Raw genomic sequence first — 23646 nt, 5'->3', positions numbered from 1 at the left:
AGTTTCCTGGCATTTTTCATTAGGTCACTGCCATTTTCATTCTGATTTACTTTTGTCACTCTTTGCCCCTATTTTTCTTTTTTTGAAAACAGATTTTCTTCATAAATTATACATTCTGATTAAGATTTCACCAGCTGTAGCTGTGTTTGTCTACCTCCGTACAGAAACGTGGCTTGCTTACATGAAGGAAGGATTTTTGTAATGTGTGTCTTTCCTCATTTATATTTTGGGAGATTGATATTTGATAAGAAAGATGAAACAAATATTATTTTGTTATTAAGACTTAAAAACAATTTGTGTCCAAGATGATGTATTTACTAGTATGATCACTATATCTTGAATACCGTCCCAGAAAAACAAAGAAAAAAAGAAATAACATTATGCCATTCCATTCTCTTCTCCTACATTCTTTATCCAGTCAAGATCTGGGCCAAGTGAGGTCCTTGAGGTGTCCATCTCCAAGTGTTTAACTTAGTACTGTCAAAAGCATAGAAGAAGATGCAAATAGGTGGTGAGCTTCTCCTGATGCCAACTTCACAAGAAAACAGACAGTGCCCTTCCAAGACTGGTCTTTATAGACACTGCACTTCTCAGTATTCTTGAGAGTGTTTGTAGTCCCAAACCACAGTGAGAAAGCCATGAGGAACACACAAATTCCACACAAAGGGGAAGAATAGAAAGAACTCCAGGTTCTCTTCTAACTAGCCAAGAAGTCTGGAAATTAACTTGAAATGGTACCCCACAGGTAAATGATAACTTGTTTTCATTATTGAAAAAATATATCCTAAGTATATTATTCAATATCGGTAACTATAAAAAGAAAATGACTATCTGTTATTTTACCACCTATTTTAACCAATCTGTTTTTTGTAAGTCATAATAAATCACAATTACTGAGAAAGTTAAACCAAAGCAATATGACCATGGACAATAGAGCAGATAAATGCTGCAGCATTAACTAATGGGTTACCATACAGCAAGGATCAGAAACAAATTGTACATGGAAACATGGCACAATGTCACAAAAATAAGATGAGCCAAAGAAGCCAAATATTGTGAAATGTATGCCTATTCAGTATATTTATGATAGTCTCAAGCAGGGAGACTCAATAGCATTAGAAATTCTAGAGGTTAACTTTGGAAAGAGAGGAACTGAGGGGAGTTCTGGATTATCGTATGTTTCTGTTGTTATACTGTGTGTATTACTATTAGTAACTAATACTAAGGTGTGCAGTAGCTACATGTGTGTTCCATTTGAGATACATCATTAAACCATATAATTATGCTCTCCATGTCCTCTGTATGTATGTCATACACTAATCTTTAAGTCATTTTACAAAATGCTGGCAGTGATGGGTCTACTTCATAGTAATGAAGAGGAAAATGGGGTTTTCCTTATCTACACTCCTGCTTGTTTGGTTTTACTCCATTTGTCTTCCAGACTCCCAGGCTACTTAGGGATTGATTGGTTGACACGACCCTTTAAAAACTTCTTGAATGAGCCCCTTACCCAAGTGTGTCCCTATCTAATATCTAATCTTTAATGAATGTGAAGTTGATGATCTCATTTGTGGTAATAACTTAATTCATTATCCCTTGCACGTGATATACTCGGATGAGTCTAAAGATGAAGCTCCAAGAGTGGGTGGTAATTTATGAAGATGTGATTAGAGGGTGTTGTGAGAAGAAAAGTTAAAACAAAAAGAAATCACTTAAAATATGGAAAAGCAAATGTCTCATTTAGTTGGCCTCAGTTTTTGTATGTGTAAAGAGATGGTGTGTCTTCTCCCACTTTCACTAAAGCCAAGGGTATGCAAACTCTAGTTCATCACTTATGTCTTCCCTTCCTGAGAGGAGTTCTAGGCAGAGAGCAGGTTCCCTCACCGTCCAGCTATCAGGAGCTCTCTCTCAGTCGCCTTCTTCCTTATCTTGGTGTAGAGGTCCATGGTGAAGAGGGTACTGGCGCTGTTGAAGATGGAGGTCAGGGAGCTTATGAGAGAGGCCACCATGACTGACAGCATCAGCCCTCGAAGTCCTGGGGTCAGGAGAGGTGAGGCTCGGTTAGTGGCTATAAGGATTCAGGCATTATGCTGGCCTCCCCCTGTTAGCTGGCAGAATGCACTCAGGCAGTACTCTGGTCAGCCCAGGGTTCCATGAGTACTAGTCTGCAGGCAGGTGCAAATAACCCCTTTAAAAGTCAGACCCCTCCCACTTATGCTCTTTACTCTTTGCTCTCTTTTGCTCTTTGCTCTTTTTGTTCTCTTTCAGCTCTTCCCTCTCTCTCTCTCCCCCCTCTTCTGTTCCCGCTGCCTCTATTAACCCTTCCCCCTCACTGCCCTTTCTAAATAAATTTCTCACTTAAGCTCTATCTGCCTGGCGTGTTACTCCCTCCAGCTTGGTCACCCTCACCTGCTGTAGGGCCTGCTATGCTCTCCCACGTGGTCCCTTTCCTTGGGACCCCCGCTCGGGACCACCCCCACCTCCAGCTTTATTCCTATAACTGTAACAAAAGAACAACAGTGGCTGCATACCCTTTTCTGTGTGTACCAGGCTAAAAATAGGGTGTTGCTTCAAGACAATGGATTTGTCTGGAACACTGACTATTTGAGTAGATAACAAAATACACATACAATAGAAATGTGTGTGGCACTTCCTTCATAATTCCTGGAGATCTCAGTATCACACAATGGGGAGGGAGTTTAGTCCCTAGTACAAACTCAGATGTCGTCTATTGAAACCTAGTCTTCAAATAGAATAAACTCTGTCATGCCATCTTTCTTTATAGTGATCTCTTGATGTCATAAATATTTAATGGAAAAATCTAGTTAATGGTTCAGCTGTTTCTGTAGAGGAAAAGCCAAGAATTTGGAATCCTTATAGGAACCTGATCTTCTCGCTCCCTCTGGTCCCACATCTGCTAGAACAGAGGATGGTGGAATGTGGAGTCAGATCTGTGGGCTGTGTTTCCTTCATTCTGAAAGTGTGTGTGTGTGTGTGTGTGTGTGTGTGTGTGTGTGTCAGGATGAAGAGAGGGCCATGGAAATGTTAACCTACATTTTCTTCTGGTCACACCTGAGTTCTCGATCTTGGTCTGATTCAGTTCACCAGAGTCGCTTCCCAGCATCTTAATACTTTACTTACTTCACATGTGCAGCGTATTCTATATCCCAGGAAATGAAAATGTGAATTCTAAATGGTAGAGGAACTCATTTTTGGAACTTCTTCACCAATGTTTCTTCACACCCAAACTAGTGTTTGGGACATAAACACTCAATAAATGATTATAAATTGAATAGGTTGAGGTCTAATGTGCAAGTGTCACTGGCTATAATTAACCTTGACTCCTTAGGATATATAGGTTTGTGTTTAAGCAATGTTTTTTATTAGCAAAGAGACAACTAAAATATTCTTTATTTACTTCGAAGAGTCTTGAGCCTAAAGAGGTAAGATTCTCATAACAGAAAATATCTGGTTCATCCCTGGAATGTCTAGCCTCAACATATGTTTGGCAATGTGTAAAAGGTGCCCAAGAAATGTCTTTGCACAGAGCTGAATTAATGGAAGTAAAATAATAATTTCTGAGGGTTATACCACAACCCTTTCTATGTTAATCTACAGACCAAGCATCTGAGACTACTTGAGCCCAGTTTTTACTTACCCATGGGCATCAGTTTCAGTACCATTGTTGGGTAGGCATAATTAGTGCAACCAATGTCAACACCACACTGCTTTACACACTCTGAAGGCACAACACAGGCCACCATATCTGGGGAGATATTCAGAGATGAGTTCAGTGAGCTAGACCTAAGTAAGCATAGTTTGTAACCGTTAAACAAAGAGGTAAGCTCATGGATGGAAGCAAAATCACTTGCCTAGAAATAGAGATTCATTTTTGAATTTTTATGTCAAAGATCCAGACCATGACCATGGAGGCCCGGTCAGCAGCTGAGGCAATAATAAGATCAGGTGTAGCAACTGTGCCACAGACATGAAAACAACAAAAAGGCAGAGAGAGAAGATACAAATTAACAAATTTAGAGATGAAAAGGGGGACCTAACAGTAGACATTGAGGAAATCCAGAGAACGAATCAGAAGGACATACTTTAAAAACAATTTCCTAGTATATAGCAACCACCAAAGTTAAATCAAGATCAGACAAGCAATTTAAATAGACATATAACTCCTAGTGCAATAGACGCAGTCATTAAGCCTCATAAGGGCAAAAGAAAACATTCAGGGCCAGATGGTTTCAGTGTAGAATTCTACCATAGCTTCAAAGAAGAATTAACACAAATAGTCCTCAAGTTTATTCTACAAAATAGAAAGAGAAGGACCATTGCCCAATTCTTTTTATGAGGCCAGAGTTACACTGATAACCAAACCACATAAAGACCTAACAAAGAAAGAGAATTATAGACCAATTTCCATTCTGAATGTAGATGCAAAAATTCTCAAAAAAATATTTACAAACCAAATACAAGAACACAAAAAAATATCATCCACCATAACCAAGTAGACTTCATTAATGAGTTCCAGAGATGGCTCAACACATATAAATTATAAAAATTAATCCACCATATAAACATTCAAACATCATCTCATTAGATGCAGAAAAAGCTTTGACAAGATCTAATACCCTTAGAGCAGTGGTCCTTAATTTTCCTAATGCTGAGACCCTTTAATCCAGTTCCTCATGTTGTCATAGTAACCCCCAACCATAGAATTATTTTTTATGCTACTTTCATAATTGTAATTTTGCTACTGTTATGAATTGCAATGTAAATCTCTGTGTTTTCTAATGGTCTTTGGCAATCTTTGTGAAAGAGTCACTTGGCTCCTAAAGGGGTCAAGACCCCATAGGTAAAGAACCACTGTCCTAGAAAGATGAGGGTATAAATGACATACCTCAACATCATAATGGCAATTGACACATAAACTTAAATAGAGAGAAACTCAAAGCATTCCCAATAAATCAGGCACAAGACATGGGTATACTCTCTTCATACTTATTCAAGATAGTTGTTGAAGTTTTAACTAGAGCTATTGGAGATCAAGCGAAGGAGGAGATCAAGGACTATAATTTGGAAAGGAAGAAGTCAGAATATCTTTATTTGACAATTTATGATAGTATATCCATAAGTGACCCTAAAAGTGTTATCAGGAAATTCCTATATCAACTAAAAATCAGCAAAGTAGCTGAATACAAAATTAACTCACAAAATCAGTAGCCCTCTATACTGAGACAAGGGACTAAGAAAGAAATCAAGGAAACAAAACCTTCCATGATAGATTTAAGATATATAAAATGTGTTGGGGTAATTCTAATCAAGCAAGTGAATGACTTGAATGATAAAAACTTTAAGACATTGAAGGAAGAAAGTGAATAAGATATATGATGAAAAAAATCTCTCACGCTCATGGATGGGTAGGATTAATGTAGTAATAATAATAATAATAAAATGTCCATTCTACCAAAACCTACAGGTTTAATGCAATACCCATCGAAATACCAGCACAATTCTTCACTATTCCTTTGTTTTGATATATTCCAATTTTTTGGTTTTTATTTTATCTTATGCTTTAGATGCCTGTTTCTAAGAGACAGAAAGGGTACAGATTCAGATATGAGGGGAAATGGGGATGGACTGAGGGGAGCTAGGGGCCAAGAAAGCATGATCAGATTATATTTTTATGGAAAAAATATTTTCAATAGAAGAATAAAAAAAATTCAAATGTGTAGTTATCCTCAGCTTTTCAGAAATTGCTCTATTCACCAACACTTGTTTCCATGGCAGAGGAAAGCTATTCAAATCCATCTGTTTCAGAGATCCAAGAAACAGGTCCATCTTGTGTACCTTTCCACACTCACCATCAGCAGCAGCTCACCAAGTTCATCCCATACAAATCCCACCACATCCCAGAGTCCCTTCCACCATGTTCTCCAAACTTCTGGAAACAGGACTCACTGCTTCCAATGTCTTAACGGATGTAAGAAGCGTGTAAAGAAAAACAGTGGCAAATATTTCTACCTCTAACACCCCAGTTCAAGCTGTTTTCTCATCCTAGATTTCTCCTTTTATTTCTACCCAGAATGGGTTTCTTGTTTTATTAAAGTTTTTCTATATCTTAAAAATACTTGGGGTTAGAGTGGTGGCTCAGCAATCAAGAGCACTTGCTGTTCTTGCAGAGGACTTGGGTTTGGTTCCCAGTATCGTCGTGGCAGCTCACAACCATCCAGAACTTGAGTTCCAGAGGATTTGATGCCATCTCCCAACCTTTGTGAGCAACAGGCATGCTTGTAACACACAAACATACATGTAGACAAAACACCCATACGCAGAAAATAAATCTAAAAAATTAAAAACACACAGAAAGATTCAAGCATAAAATCGAAATTATGTGTATCCATGGCTTGCCTGTGTACAGAATGCGGCTGATCATCCCTGGCATTACCATGAAGAATATGGGCAGCAGCTTCAGGTACCCACACACAATGCAGGCAGCCTTCACATGGGACATGTTCTTGCCACATATGCAGCGCTGTACAATGACCTGCCAGGAAGACACAATACAGTGAGTGAGACAACCAGAAAATGATGTCCATGTTGTCTGTTCATGTTCAATAAGAAATGATGGTGTTGGTGGAAACTAATGGGCTTTGGAAGGATGCTATGATCTGGGGTACCATTTAATTTGCATATTGTGTGGCTTCATTCTTCAAGCAGTCTTATCCCCTCATAACATTCTGAATATGATCGATGTATGAAAGCCTCTTGGTACATGGAAGTCAATACATGTAAGCTATAGTTATGTGTAGAAGCTCCTGGGGAGATGCCTCAGTGGGGAAAACACTTGCTGTGAAAGCCCACAGACTCAGGTTTGGGTCCATGGAGCCCATGCAAACTTGGGTAGGGTGACATGTGTCTGCAATCCCAGTGCACTTATGGCTAATGGGGGACAGAGATGGGAAAATCCTTGGGAACTTGCTGGCCAGCTAGCCTGATGTATGAAGCAGTGACCAAGAGACCCAGGTGGAATGTGAGGACTGACACCTCCACAGATGGACTGTGACAAGTACATGAATATATTCATTAGAATGCATAGAGTGTCCAGGCTTCATTTTAATAGCAACAGTGCTGATTAGTAGTGTTTTAAGCTATAATTTAACACTGTTGGCATCATCAGGATCTTCCTACTGCTATGAGGCAATTGCCTCTTTGACTAGTCACACCTGTTGATATGGAAACACGATAATCAACCATCAAGTACACTGAGACATTCATGTAGATGACTTTCAGAATGTTCTGAGAACTCCTAGCTACGAATCATACTGAGTTACTGTGTTTCTCAGAGAAGAGTCAAAAAATTTTAAATTCCTATCAAATTTATGCAAATCTCTTAAGAATTCTGTAGAAAAGCAGGATTTATAAACCAATTCCATACCATCTTGTATACTTCTCTTTCCCCCCCCCCCAATTTTGCAGTGCTGGTGGTTCAAACCCAGGGTTTTGTATATGCCAGGCAGGTAACATACTACTGTATATCCCAAGCTCTTCATTAAACTATGACTTCTTGGTATTTTCTTCTAAATTGTTGTCAAAAAAACAGGAAGCTTTATTCTGATTAGTTGCCTTTAATTAGAGTTTCTATTGTGGTAAAACACCATAACCATAAGCAATTTGGAGAGGAAATTACTTATTTTATTTTATGGTTTATAGGTCCACCACCGAAGGAAGGCAGGGACAGAACACAGGAACTTGGAGCCAAGAAGTAGAGTGGAAGTCATGAAGGAATGCTGTTTACTGGCTTGCTCCACATGGCTTGCTCACCCTACTTTCTTAGAGCATTCAGGACCATCAGCCCAGAGGCATTGCCCACAGTGAACTGGAACTTCCCACATGCATCCTCAATCAAGAAAATGCATAATAGGCTTTTCCACAGGCTAATCTGGTGGGGGTATTTCTCAACCGAGGTTCACTCTTCTAAAACTACTCTAGCTTGTGTCAAGTTGACACAAAACTATGTAGTAAAAGTGACCCGTTTTCAACATGACACACAACACATTACTGTTAAACTATAACCTTTCCTTTCTTGTTTATCCCCAAGATCCCACAGTCCTTAAAATTTTCAAACATTTTAAAGACTTGGTTTCTTAAAAATGTCAAAGTCTCTTTTTTCCTTCAATATTTCCTTGAAAATTAGTTTTTTCCCATACAATATATTCTGATTATGGTTTCCCCTCCTCCCAACTCCTCCCAGATCCTCCCCAACGTTTCTTTGAAAGTATAAAGTTTCTCTAAAATATCCAAAGTCTCTCTAAAATTCCAAAGTCTTTTGACCTTGGTATCCCCCCAAAAATCAAAAGCATGTAGTTCTTACCTGAGCACAAAGAATCACAGTCACAATCAGACCAAAGCAAAACTAAGAGTCAAGAGTATAACAAGCTCAGTGCTTGTCATCATCATCTTCTGAGCTCCAAATGGCTTTAGCAGCAATTCTGCACTGGACCTGCCATCTCAAGCTGAACTAGCTGAGTTTATGTCAACTTGACACAAGCTAGAGTCATCAGAGAGGAGCTAGACTCAGTTGAGAAAATATCTCCATGAGATCCAGCTGTAAGACATTTTCTCAATTAGTGATCAGTGGGAGCGGGTTCAGCCCATTATGGGTGGTTCCATCCCTGGGCTAGTGGGGTTCTACAAGAAAGCAGGCTGAGCTTGCTAGCTATGGGAAGCAAGCCAGTAAGCAGCACTCTCGATGCCTCTGCATCAGCTCCTGCCTCCAGGTTCCTGTCCTGCTTAAGTTTCTGCCCTGATTTCCCTTGGTGACAGACAGTGAAGTGGAAGTATAAGCTCAATAAACACTGTTCTCACCAAACAGCTGTGGTCATAGTGTTTCATCCCAGTAAATAGAAATCCCAAGACAAGATAAGACGGAAGCACATGCTGCTTGACTGTTAGGCTCAAGCAGGTTTCACCCGACTCCTGCTTCTCTCCTTGGTGGTCATCTTGATTCTGGCAGCTTCAAGATACTGTAGTCCCTACTGCACCTTCACCAGGATCAGGCTTTGGCCTCTGTTGGGGGACTCTGACTTTTCACATCACACCAAACCTCTACTTCTTTCTTTCTTCCTTCCTTTCTTTCTTCCTTCCTTCCTTCCTTCCTTTCTTCCTTCCTTTCTTTCTTTTTTTCCAGACAGGGTTTCTCTAACTATTGCTTTGGAGTCTATCCTAGAACTAGCTCTGTAGACCAGGCTGGTCTTGAACTCACAGAGATCAACCTGCCTCTGCTTCTGCCTCTGCCTCCCAAATGCTGGGATTGAAAAGCATGCGCCACCAACTCCCGGCTTCCTCCACTTTTTTTCATGACTTTTTCAATCCTAGGGCTTCTACTACAACTAAGGCTGCACCTTCACCAACACCTTCTCCTGGATACTCATAGTGCCAAGCCTTAGCAGCTCTCCACAACCCCTTTATGACTTCAAAACCAGTACCACCTAGAAGCCTATTACATGTTACTAAGTTTTGCTGCCAGTACTGGGTGCAGCCTTGATTGCCTCTGGGCCACAATTTCTGTGTGTTGACCCTAAGGAAAGATTTTTCCAGAAGACTTCACCTCAATGGTGCTGGTTGCTTCTTAATCATGACTGATTCCTCAGCCCCAGCTGACCATTATCCAGTGTCCTAGTAAAGCAAAGATTTCATTTCAATAAATGATGCTAAACTCAAAATATCAAATGGCTCGTATGGAGTCTCAAACTTCTCTCTGGAACTTCAGAAGGCAGGCCTCCTTGTGTGCCCTTCTCTCCATATCCTTATCTTCCAACCTCCCACAGAACAGCCATCACTCTGAGCACTCAATGTGTTTTCCAGCCCAAAGTTCAAATGCTAGCAGAGTCCTCCCAAAAATACACAGCCAGACCCATCATAGCAAGACTACATGACCTGGTACCAATTTCTGTTGTCAGATTTTCCATTGCCAAGATAAAACGCAATGACTGAACACAATGCAGGAAAGAAAGCCTTTATTTTAATGTGTTAATCTGTCACTGAGGGAAACCAGGGCAGGAACTCAGGACAGGAGCATGGGAGCAGGACCTAAAGCCATGGAGGAATACTGCTTATTGGCTTTCCCAGCCTGATTTCTAAAACTGGACTGAGTAAAGGGTAGGGTAGAGTCAGAGATCATTGATTTCTAGTGAGGTCTAAGGTCATGTCTGTGCTTATGGCTCACAGACCACCCTTTCTGTACAAGGAGAATGTGACAAACAGCAAAACAGTTGAAGGAGCCTACTGTGTTTGCTTCTGTGGGACATGATACCACATTGGTGTGGCACCAGGCCACTGTTTTTCATAGATCTTGTGGAAATGCTTGGGTTCTAAAACTATGTTTGTGTATAGAAACCAGAACCTAGATGCTTTTATATGAGATGAGATGAAGCAACAAAAGCCTCTCTCCCAAAACTCACAAGCACACACACATGCTTACTAACCTGGTTTGTACACCAGTACCACATGGCTGTAATAACCATTCCAAATACAGTTCCCGGCCACGGAATGTCTCCAGTGACAGCATCTCGGAAGATGTGGAAGGAGTCTGGCCGAGGAGTGTAGCAGTTTGGGCTGATCGTCAGGTTGTCCCCCTCGATTACAGATGGGATGGCATTCATATACTTCTCTGTAAAATTTTCATAGCCTCCAACTTCAATAAATGCTGCAAAAACATCAGAGAAATAAAATGTCTCCTGTGCACCGCAGACAGCTTCTGTTTATGACTGCCCCCTGAAGTGGAGTCGGTGCAAACCTCAGCGACCTTCTCTCCTGATGTACATCCCAACCATAGCTTACCCCTCCTTCCAGTCCTCTCAGTACCTCCCCTCCCTGACAAACCACCCCTCATCCCAAGATCTACTGCTCCTCCATTTCCCCAGAAAAGAGCAGGCCTCCCAGGGATATCAAACAAGCATGGTGTAACAAGATACAGTAAGACCAGGCACAAACTCTCATATCAAACTGGATGAGGCAACCCAGTAGGAGGAAAAGGGTCCTGTGAGCAGGAAGGAAAGTCAGAGAATGTCCATATTTTAATAGATTGTTATATAAAATAGCACAACTGGTCAATAGTTACCTGAAAGTTTCTAATATTTAATTCTCCCTATAGAGAAAGTTCTAGATAAATCAAAAGATTTTTTTTTATTTTAGTAAGTTTTTGCTTTTTGAAATTGATTTGTTGTTGTTTTTTTTTTTTTTTTTTGAGATGGTGTTTCTCCATGTAATCCTGCTGCCCTGGAACTCACTCTGTAGACCAGGCTGGCCTCAAACACAAAGATCTGTCTGCCTCAGCCTCCAGAGTGAAGTGCTGGGATTAAAGGTGTGTGCCACCATTGCTCACCTGTTTTGTGAAATTGAAACATTGTTTCACTCAGCTTTATTTCCCTCTCCAATCCCTCCCATTCTCTCTCTCAAATTCATAGCTTTTAGGTCACAAAGCAGGCCCCCCAAATGGCGATGCTGACAATTTTCTAAGAAGAGGGCCCAGGCCCAATCCAGTCTGGTTTTTACTGGATAAACATAAGCATTCAAACGAGGTAAAGAGAAACCTAAACTCAGCATTCCTCGGGTAACTTTATAAGTCAGGTTTCTATTTGTCAGAAAAGCCACTACTTCCCTTCTCTGTCCCAATGGCCAACTGACTTCAAAGTGCATCTAGTTCCTGATTACCCAGAACAGCCTCCATCAGGACCAACATCCTGCTGACTTCACTGATAAACAGCTGCTCTCTATTCCTGTGACAAAATCTGACAGCTTGTTCCCCAATAAATTTTTTTCTACCCATGGAGTAGTCTAGCTAGGTAGGAGTTTGCTGCACTCACCTACAATGGCCTCTTTTACTTTAATAGTTACTACGTTACTGATACAACTACACAGAAACCAAAAGTTTTTATACTTCCAATCCAATGCACCACTATTTCTCTAAAGTTATCAACCAAGGGGGTTCATCCATTCTGATCAAAAAGAAATGGAGGTTAAATAACATAATTAACCAAAGCAATTTTTAGAAAGGAAATAAACCCATACATTTCTACTTGACAAAATAAAGCAAGAAAGGCGCCATGCAAATGTTTCCATGGTGGGGATTAGATAACTGACAGGAAAACATGGCTCAGGAGAATTTAGAGGAAGCACTAATGAGCAGACAGACAGGAACAAGAACCTAGGGATCTGCAGGTGCAGTCCCATCTTACCAAATACCATAAGGATGGAAGATCCAATCAGCATGACAATGGCCTGCAGGGTATCTGTGTAAATCACAGATGCCAAGCCCCCTGTGGAGATAAAGAAAGTAAGCATAGTTTAATTCACATGCACTTATGTATTTTCCCGTAGAGCCTAATGCCTAAAGAAACATTAAAAATGGCAGGAAGAGCCATCCAAAGGCTCTGGCTGTGAGGGATGAACCCATTAGTCCAGCTGCCTGGGAGGTGATGACAAAAAGGTTGTAAGCCTCAAGGTCCTCTGAGATCCAGAGTCAGTCCAAGGACAGACTGGGTAGCTTTGACTTTGTAACCAAAAAACAAGCAAGAAAATGAAAAAGCTTCTGTCTGAGTCACAAACTTGATGCTTAGTTTTGACTTTGTTTGAGATAGGTTCTTATTCTTTAGCCAAGGCTGGCCTTGAATCTCTAGGTTTGCTATGATGGTCTTGAACTCCTGGCAATCCTTCTGCCTCGGTTTGCAGTTGCTAGGATTACACGTATGAGCCAATACACCTAAATAAACCTGTCCTCATAGCATTATCTCTGTAGTATGTCCTTCATTAGTTCTCATCTTCCTCTAACTCTTTTCTTTCTTCTGGTTTTCTTCCCTTTGCCTCTCTGCCCCCTTTGCTCCCTTTTCCTCAACTCCCCTTCCCTTTTCCCTCTACCTTTGTCTCTTTCTTGTCAGGGCCTTTCTCTGTAGCTCAGGTTGTTTTTGAACTCTCAGTCCTCCTGTCTCGGCTTCCTTAACTCTGGGATAATGGGACACAACGCCATGCATAGCCCCTGTCTTGTATCAGTCTGATTCAAAGTTTCTCTTGCAGTACAGTTTCATTGTTATGTTTATTTGCAAATATCAAGTAGGAAAAGGGACAAAAGTTTAATATCACTTTAGTTTTCCTAAATTATCATCTGATTTCTCCCATCGAACTGGTCCCTGTGCCAAGCGATCTAGTAAAACCAGTTTTGCTCCAGTGTGGGAATATATCATTGTTTCTTTAATTGGATAGCTTATTCAGTGACCATGTTTTCTGCAATACGATACAGGACAAACACATATGGGCACACCTGGGTGGAATCAGCAGAAGGTGGCACAACTCATCCAAGGATGCAGAAGACTCACCAGTAATTGTGAAAACAGCAGTGACAGCCAAAAGGATGAAGATTGACAGGTAAAGGTCCAACCCAAAAGCCAGCTTTATGAATATGGCTCCAGAAAATATGTTTGACTAGAAAGGGAACATTGAAGATGGGGAAGGCATGAACTTCAGACTTTTTTTTCAAGGCTCCATTCCCCACCCTGTTCCTGGTGAACTCCTATTCACCCATGAAAACACTACATACATTTCCCATGGGAAGATATTCTGTTGCAGAATTTTCTCTTGTCCCACCAGGTCCCACCGCCACTTCAGCCCCCAAATAAACACTCGGATGCTATATTAATTATAAAACTGTTGGCCGATGACTAAGGCATCTTATTGGCTAGCTCTGTCTTAATTATTAACCCATTTTTATTAACCTATGTATTTCCATGTGGTCTTGGCTTACCAGAGAATGCCTGCCACATCCTATCCTCTGGTCTACTCATGGCATCCCTCCTTGCCCACCTTTCACAGAATTCTCCTTGTCTCCTAGCTCCACTCATTATCCCACCTCTACTGGCTACTGGCCAGTGTTTTATTCAACAACTAATAAGATAAACATATATACAGAAGGACATCCCCCATCAATACTCACTATTTATCTTCAAAGCAATTAACTCATTGATTGCTCCATTGAGGCCCTTATTAAATAAGGTGCCATGACCTGAGAATTCTCTATATCATGGGGATTAGGGGTGGCTGTTAGTTTCCTATGGGAATCTCTGACTGTGATAAAGCAAAATATATAGTCTTTTTAAAAAATATAGGGTAGTGTGTTTGAGTGTAGTGTGTATGAGTGGTGTGTGTGTGTATGTGTGTGTGTGTGTGTAGGGCAGAGGGAATATCAAATATCCTGCTCTATCAATCTCCACCTTATTTCCTTGAGAAAGGATCTTTTAAAGAAGTACAGCTAGACAGGTTTAATAAAGGAGCTAATTGGACAATAACTCAGCAGGAAGAGGTTAGGCAGGAGAGTCAAACTCAAAGGATGCTGGGAAAAAGAAGGACAGGGTCACAGGAGTTGGAAGGAGATGCAGGGGGAACAGAGAAGAACTTTCCAGGCTGAAAAAAGGTACCACCATAAGAAAGAACATAAATAAGAAATATGGGCTAATTTAAGATATAAGATGTTAGATGGTAGGGTTGGCAGGATGAGTTGTGAACCTCTGTGAATCTTTACATGGAAAAAAGCAAGTATGTACCAGACAAAATACAGTGTTAGGGTATGTCCATGAGGTCCTTAATAGAAGATATGGATGGGAGGAACCAACCTCAGCTATAAGAGCTGTATGGCATAAGGTCAGAGAGGAAGCAAAGAGAAATGAAACTTTAACTGAGGCCCTTGGAATTATATAACACCAAAACTCAGTAGGCATTCACTTACAAGGAGTTGGGCCAGTGGTCCATGGCCAAAATAATACAGACCCAATGGTATTTTGGGGGAGTTTTTCTTTTCTTTTTTGTCTTATAATGTTTCATCTGAGCATTATTTCTTTAAGTTTTTCTTACAAATAGTTTCCTGATACATTGTGGTTCCCAATTATATTTTAATGTGTTTTCTTTGTGTGCAAATGTGTGTGCCTTGGTATCTCTATGTGTTTCTTGTGTATTTTCTTTGGCTCTGTTTTCTGTTTTATCCTATTCTGATTTGTTTGTTTGTTTTTATTTTTTTTTCTTATCTTCTTCTCATTATTATTTTAGATGCCTGCTTTTTTCCAATGAGAGAGAAAATAAAGGGTATGTGTGGGTAAATCAGGGAAGAGCTGGGGGAGGAGAGACCACAATGAAAATTCATTGTGTGAAAAAAAGTCTATTTTCAATAGAAATAACAAATTTGTGGGTGGGAACATTAACTAACTGGTTAAAAATAAAGTAATGAAAAGTTGCCCCGCCTGAACTCCCTGGATTGGCCCCTGATCCTGCTGCTCCTGTCTCCGGTCCCCTTTGAGAGCACCCTTGGAGCTCTGATACACCCCCACCCATCCCAACCTCCAGCCTACCCCCCCCACCCTGTGCCCTACCCCACCTACGGTCCTGCCGCGCTGGTTGAGCACTGGGACAGAGGGTGGAGCCAACAGTCCACCCTACTTCGGAGACCTCTCGGAGCAACTCCGAACAAAGGAGACCTGACTATCCACGTGGGACCACCTGTAATTTCCACCGGCTTGGTCCCTGACCCCGCCTCCAGTCCTCTGCTGGAGTCCCAGGCCCCTCCCAGAGATCCGCCTATCTCATCGGGTCCACTTGGAGTTCCTGCAGGCAAGATCCTTGACCCCCAAATCCGGGCCCCTGCAAAAGAACGAGGTCTCAGCTGGAGAGCGCCAGTTTCCAGTGAGATCCCACTACCCTGCAAAACCTTCTCAAGTTCCAGCCCAGCCCTCGTCCTCTTCTGCCGGCTATTGGCCAGAGGTGAGTCTGGGCCCAATCGGGGCTGCCTGTCCCCTTCAACCTCTTTACCCCCCTCCCCCCGCCTGAACTCCCTGGATTGGCCCCTGATCCTGCTGCTCCTGTCTCCGGTCCCCTTTGAGAGCACCCTTGGAGCTCTGATACACCCCCACCCATCCCAACCTCCAGCCTACCCCCCCACCCTGTGCCCTACCCCACCTACGGTCCTGCCGCTCTGGTTGAGCACTGGGACAGAGGGTGGAGCCAACAGTCCACCCTACTTCGGAGACCTCTCGGAGCAACTCCGAACAAAGGAGACCTGACTATCCACGTGGGACCACCTGTAATTTCCACCGGCTTGGTCCCTGACCCCGCCTCCAGTCCTCTGCTGGAGTCCCAGGCCCCTCCCAGAGATCCGCCTATCTCTGCGGGTCCACTTGGAGTTCCTGCAGGCAAGATCCTTGACCCCCAAATCCGGGCCCTGCCAAAGAACGAAGTCTCAGCTGGAGAGCGCCAGTTTCCAGTGAGATCCCACTACCCTGCAAAACCTTCTCAAGTTCCAGTCCAGCCCTCGTCCTCTTCTCCCGGCTATTGGCCAGAGAGAAGCCTCCTAGAGAGCTTGGACCACACAGAGATACAGACATTGAAGCTTTGATCCACATAAGCCCATCTGGGAAGGACCATAGAGAGAGGGAAGAGACACCACCAACACCTACAGGAAGAAACTATGGGAAGAAGGCAATACAAGAGAACACCTAACAACAGAAAGACAAACATGACACCACCAGAATCTAGGGAATCTACACCAACTAGAATGGAACACAACAACAAAGCAGAGGAAGCAGAAGGGTATGACTTAAAAATCACCATCATAAAAATGATAGAGGCCCTCAAAGAAGATATGAGAAAATCCCTTAAAGAAATAGAGGAAAAAACAAACAAAAAAGTGGAAGAAATGAACAAATTCCTTAAGGAAAGTACAGAAAGCCAAGAAAAAACAATTAACCAGGTGAAGGAAACGGTTCAAGATTTGAAAACCGAAATTGAGAAAATAAAGGCAACACAAATGGAAGGAAAGCTGGAAATTGAAAAGCTGGGCAAAAAATCGGAAACCACGGACACAAGCATAACCAATAGAATTCAAGAGATGGAAGAGAGAATCTCAGGCGCAGAAGATAAACTAGAAGAAATAGATTCATCGACCAAAGAAAACCATAAATCCAACAAATCCTTAACACACAATATCCAGGAAATGTGGGACACCATGAAAAGGCCAAACCTAAGAATAATAGGCATAGAGGAAGGTGAGGAAGCCCAGCTCAAAGGTGCTGAAAACATATTCAACAAAATCATCGAGGAAAACTTTCCAAATCTGAAGAAGGACATGCCCATGAAAGTACAAGAAGCATACCGAACCCCAAATAGGCTGGACCAAAGAAAAAAGACCCCTCGACATATAATAATCAAAACACCTAGCATACAGAATAAAGAAAAAATATTAAGAGCAGCGAAGGAAAAAGGACAGGTAACATATAAAGGCAGACCTATCAAAATTACACCTGACTTCTCCATGGAAACCCTCAAGGCCAGAAGGTCCTGGATAGATGTTCTAAAAGTATTAAGAGAACACGGATGCCAGCCTAGGCTACTATATCCAGCAAAACTCTCAGTCAATATAGATGGAGAGAACAAGATATTCAATGACAAAACCAGATTTTCCCAATATGTATCTACAAATCCAGCCCTACAGAAAGTATTGGAAGGAAAATTCCAACCCAAGGAAGGTAACTACGCCCACAAAAATGTAGGCAACAGATAATCCAACTACACCAGAAACCTAGGGTGAAGCAGAACAAATATATTCACAATACCACTGCCAACAACAAACCTAAATCAAACAACCATCAACAATCAATGGTCCTTACTCACCCTCAACATTAATGGTCTTAACTCACCTATAAAAAGACACAGATTAACAGAATGGATACGAAGACAGAATCCATCCTTCTGCTGCATACAAGAAACACATCTTAGCTCCAAAGATAGACATTACCTCAGGGTAAAGGGTTGGGAAAAGATTTTCCAATCAAATGGAAATAAGAAGCAAGCAGGCGTAGCTATCCTAATATCTAACAAGCTAGACTTCAAACCAAAACTAGTCAAAAGAGATGAAGATGGTCATTTCATATTCATCTCAGGAGAAATCCATCAACACAAAGTCTCAATTCTGAACATCTATGCCCCTAATACAAAGCCACCCACATTCGTAAAAAGAAACACTACTAAAACTCAAAGCTCATATAAAACCTCACACACTTATAGTGGGAGACTTCAATACACCACTCTCAATACTAGACAGGACCACAAATCAGAAACTCAACAAAGAAACAAAAGAATTAACAGAAGTTATGTCTCAACTGGGGCTAACAGACATCTATAGAACATTCCATCCAAAGACAAAAGAATATACCTTCTTCTCTGCTCCACATGGAACCTTCTCTAAAATCGACCACATACTAGGAGACATAACAAACCTCAACAGATACAAGAGAATAGAAATAGTCCCCTGTATCTTATCGGACCACCATGCTTTAAAATTGGAATTCAACAACAATACAAATAGCAGAAAACCTGCAAACTCATGGAAACTGAACAATGTGCAATTGCACCACTCCTGGGTCAAAGAAGAAATAAAGAAAGAAATTAAAGACTTTCTAATATTCAACGAGAATGAGGATACAACATACCCGAACTTATGGGACACCTTGAAAGCAGTGCTACGAGGGAAGTTCATTGCACTAAGTGCCCATATGAAGAAAACAGAGGATAGTCACATAAATGAATTAACAGCGCAACTGAAAACCTTAGAACAGAGAGAAGCGAATTCACCCGCAGGAGCAGACGCCAGGAAATAATCAACTTGAGGGCTGAAATCAACAAAATAGAAACCAGGAAAACAATACAAAAAATCAATGCAACAAAGAGTTGGTTTTTTGAGAAAATCAACAAGATTGATAAACCTTTATCCAAATTAACGAAAAAGCAGAGACAGAACATGCAAATTAACAAAATCAGAAATGAAATGGGGAACATAACAACAGACACAGAGGAAATCCAGACAATTTTCAGGTCATACTTCGAAAATCTGTATTCCACAAAAATTGAAAATTCAAAGGAAATGGACAAGTTTCTGGATAACTATCACTTACCAAAATTAAATCAAGAACAGACAAACAACTTAAATAGACCTATAACCCGAAATGAAATAGAAGCAGTCATCGAAAGCCTTCCAACGAAAAAAAGTCCAGGGCCAGATGGATTCAGTGCAGAATTCTACCAGACATTCAAGGAAGAACTAATACCACTACTCCTCAAACTGTTCCACAAGATAGAAACAGAAGGTTTATTGCCAATCTCTTTTTATGAGGCCACAATAACTTTGGTACCCAAACCTCACAAAGACACAACTAAGAAAGAAAACTACAGACCAATATCCCTGATGAACATCGATGCAAAAATACTCAATAAAATAATGGCAAACCGAATTCAAAAATACATCAGAGAAATCATCCACCATGATCAAGTAGGCTTCATACCTGGATTGCAGGGATGGTTTAACATACGAAAATCTATCAACGTGATCCACCATATAAACAAACTGAAAAAGAAAAACCATATGATTATCTCCCTAGATGCAGAAAAAGCCTTCGATAAAATTCAACACCCTTTCATGATAAAGGTATTAGAGAGGTCAGGGATAACAGGAACATACCTAAACATAATAAGAGCAATATACAGCAAACCAACTGCCAACATCAAACTGAATGGAGAGAAACTTAAGCCAATTCCTCTAAAATCAGGAACAAGACAAGGCTGTCCTCTCTCTCCATATCTCTTCAATATCGTACTAGAAGTTCTAGCTAATGCTATAAGACAACAAAAGGAGATCAAGGGCATCCAAATTGGAAAGGAAGAAGTCAAACTGTCTCTATTTGCAGATGATATGATAGTTTACATAAGCGACCCAATAAACTCTACCAGGGAACTCCTACAGCTGATAAACACCTTCAGCAAACTAGCAGGATACAAGATAAACTCAAAAAAATCAGTAGCCCTATTTTTTTCAGACGACAAAGAGGCAGAGAAAGAAATCAGAGAAACATCACCCTTTACAATAGCCACAAGCAACATAAAGTATCTTGGTGTAACGCTTACCAAACAAGTAAAAGATCTATATAATAAGAACTTTGTGACTCTAAAGAAAGAAATTAAAGAAGATACCAGAAAATGGAAAGACCTCCCATGCTCTTGGATAGGTAGGATAAACATAGTAAAAATGGCAATCTTACCAAAAGCAATCTACAGATTCAATGCAATCCCCATTAAAATCCCACCACAATTCTTCACCGACCTTGAAAGGATAATAATTAACTTTATATGGAAAAACAAAAGACCCAGGATAGCCAAAACAACCCTATACAATAAAAGAACATCAGGAGGCATCACCATTCCTGACTTTAAGCTCTACTACAGAGCTATAGTTCTGAAAACAGCCTGGTATTGGCATAAAAATAGACAGGTAGACCAATGGAATCGAATTGAAAATCCTGATATTAATCCATGCACCTATGAACACCTGATTTTCGACAAAACAGCTAAAATGATACAATGGGGCAAAGACAGCATCTTCAACAAATGGTGCTGGCACAATTGGATGAGGGTGTGTAGAAGACTGCAGATAGACCCATGTCTGTCGCCATGCACAAAACTCAAGTCCAAATGGATCAAAGACCTCAACATCAATCCAGCCACATTGAACCTCTTAGAAGAGAAAGTAGGAGGTACCCTTGAACAAATTGGTATAGGAGACCGCTTCTTGAACATAACTCCAGGGGCACAGACACTGAAAGAAACAATTAATAAATGGGACCTCTTCAAACTTAGAAGCTTCTGTAAGGCAAAGGACACAGTTGACAAGACCAAACGGCAGCCCACTGACTGGGAAAAGATTTTCACTAATCCTATATCCGACAAAGGGCTGATCTCCAAAATATACAAAGAACTCAAGAAACTAGTCAACAAAACACCAAATAACCCTATTAAAAAATGGGGTACAGAACTGAAGAAAGAATTCTCAATGGAGGAAATCAAAAAGGCTGAAAGACACTTAAGAAAATGCTCCACATCCTTAGCTATCAGGGAAATGCAAATCAAAACAACTTTGAGATACCATCTTACCCCTGCCAGAATGGCTAAAATTAGAAACACCAGTGATGACTTATGTTGGAGAGGATGTGGAGAAAGTGGAACACTCCTCCACTGCTGGTGGGAGTGCAAACTCATACAGCCACTTTGGAGATCAGTATGGCGGTTCCTCAGGAAAATGGGAATTAGTTTACCACAGGACCCGGCAATCCCCCTCTTAGGCATATACCCAAAGGATTCACATCAATGCAACAAAGACATCTGTTCAACTATGTTCATAGCAGCACTATTTGTAATAGCAAGAACCTGGAAGCAACCTAGATGCCCTTCAATTGAAGAATGGTTAATGAAGATGTGGCACATCTACACAATGGAATACTACTCTGCAGAAAAAAATAATGGTATCTTGAAATTCGCAGGCAAGTGGATGGCACTTGAAGAAACCATCCTGAATGAGGTAACCCAGTCACAAAAAGAGGAAAACAGTATGTACTCACTCATATATGGATTTTAGACCTAGATCAAATGATCACCAGCCTATAATTCACATCACCAGAGGAACTAGGATACAAGTTGTATTCTAAGAGATTCATATAAAGTCCCTCACAGAACTGGGAAGGGACAAGTCCCCCAGACCTCAGGTATAGTGGGGGAGGACAGCTAATGGAGAGAGAAGTAGGAGAAAATGAGAGGGAGGAGAGGAAGGCATGTGTGACTAGGAGGATTGAGCCTGGTTAGGAATGGAAAATAGGAAAGAGAGAGAGAGACAGAGACAGAGAGAGAGAACATAAAAGAGGGAGCCAATATTGGTTTGAAGATAAAGTTGAACACAAAGAAAGGTCGAGGGAACTACAAGACTGCTCCCAACTAACAATCTCAGCTTCCGTGGAAAGGCTATCATAAATGCCCTTCCCGGAGAGTGAGATCAACAACTAACTTCTCCATGGAGTCCTCAACTAATGCCTGTTGAAAACAGGAGCAAACACCCATACATAAACACTGAGTCAAACTAGAACCCAGAAGCAGATGGAGAGGACAAGACCATGCGGTAGAAGTACATAGAGACAGCTTACCTGAACAAGGAGGAGCTAAGGGCCACTAGACTGATAGCTGGGAAGCCAACAGAGGTCTGACTCGGACTCCCCTGAATATGGGTCTCAGCCAGAAGGTCTGAGCAGTCTAAGAGACCTCAGACAGTGGAGCCAGGATGTATCCCTGGTGCACAAAAGGACTTTGCAAACATATCCCCCATGGAGGGATAACTGCCTTATTCTAGAGATAGGAGAGAAGCCCTAGTCCCTACTTCACAGGACCTGTCAGATCTACATGACCCCAACTGGATGGCATTCCCCTACATATTGTATTGTGGTGGGGGGTTGGGAGGGGAGGGTGTTTAGAGTGCATGGGAGAGGGTAGAGAGGGCAAAAGGGAGGGAAGGAGGGAGGGAGGGCTTGGGGGGAGGGAGGGAGGGAGGGAGAGGGAACTGGGATCGACATGTAAAATAATAATAATAAAAAAAAAAAAAAATAACGCTTTGACTCCAAAATTTAAGTTGAAGAACAAGTTACTGGGGAAAAGTATTTCTATTTTTGTTTCCACAGAAAATGAAAAGATGTGGATTCCTTCCAGACTAATGTGGTTTGATCACACCAGACCGCCTGAAACAGAGTACAAGCTGATCCTACATTCCAAACAGCTGGACAAAACAGCCCTACAGACTACAGCTAGGATATCTGAATCTTCTTCGAATCCCCCAAGACAGCGCCCCTTACCAGCAGGAAGTAGTTTGGAAAGAACGACGCCCAAATTCCCAAATATTGTGTATAAATGTTTGTTTTCATTTAATTGGACTTTGTTATATAAAATTAAATAAAAAATACTCTATATGCAAAAAAAAAAAAAAAAAAAAAAGTAATGAAAAGTTTTGAGAAAAAGGAGCATTTCTAATAAAGAATTTTAATGACATGGGATTTTATTTTGCTATTTTGAAACAACTGCTAATATCTCAGGAAAGTAGTAGTTTGTTGCTATGTTAATTTCCAGTTTTGTTGTTCTCCAGAATCACAGCAGTACTTCTTGGAAGTATGATCTAAAATACTTGGGGATTACAGGACATCACACCCACTAATGAACCCAAGTGTCCATGTTCCTGAAGGTTGAAACCTGGGATCCATCTTTTCTCCATCCTGGCAGGGGAAATTCTAAAACTCTCCCATCATAAGTTCTTGTAATGATCTGTTTAATAAGTAGCCAGGATAGAATTGGCTATCGTGTATGTGTGTATAAACAAACATGTCTAAGGTTAATCATCATCACTAATATCACTCAAGACTTAACCTTGTAGGCACAAAAGGACAGGTGCTGCGTCATTAGCTGGTTACAGACACACATGGAAAACATTCACGTGTTTCCACCCAACTTACCTCTATCCAGTCCCTTATTTACCAGTCAGAACCATGCACTCCAAAAGGATCAATCTTTAAAGGGATCCTGTAACTGATGCCCTTTAGTTTCAGGACACCCTCAGGATCTTTGGAACCATAAAGCTGAGAGGACCTCAGAGATTAGGAAGTCCTACCCACTTGTAGAACACATAAACACAAAGTCTCTGGCAACAAGGTCTTCTGCTTCTAACCTTCCCAACTCAGGGACTGTTTA

At 41.1% G+C, this 23646-nt stretch overlaps 1 protein-coding gene across 1 annotated transcript in view; it reads right to left on the bottom strand.

Annotated features, from left to right (window-relative positions):
• LOC127223865 (solute carrier family 5 member 4A) overlaps window positions 1-23646 on the bottom strand; it is a 41172-nt gene that overhangs the window by 7659 nt on the left and 9867 nt on the right. Inside the window, exons 6-11 of the mRNA XM_051186553.1 lie at window positions 13380-13485; window positions 12246-12326; window positions 10494-10714; window positions 6418-6553; window positions 3659-3766; window positions 1885-2035 (exon numbers count right to left, since the gene is read on the bottom strand). Of these exons, the coding sequence (XP_051042510.1) occupies window positions 1885-2035; window positions 3659-3766; window positions 6418-6553; window positions 10494-10714; window positions 12246-12326; window positions 13380-13485 (803 nt within the window). The remainder of the gene's footprint in view (window positions 1-1884; window positions 2036-3658; window positions 3767-6417; window positions 6554-10493; window positions 10715-12245; window positions 12327-13379; window positions 13486-23646) is intronic.

This window comes from Phodopus roborovskii, unplaced genomic scaffold (genome assembly GCF_943737965.1).
Source record: "Phodopus roborovskii unplaced genomic scaffold, PHOROB, whole genome shotgun sequence".
Lineage (NCBI taxonomy): Eukaryota > Metazoa > Chordata > Mammalia > Rodentia > Cricetidae > Phodopus > Phodopus roborovskii.
The sequence above is the reverse complement of the archived record's forward strand: the minus strand, read 5'-3'. Positions and strand labels throughout refer to the sequence as shown.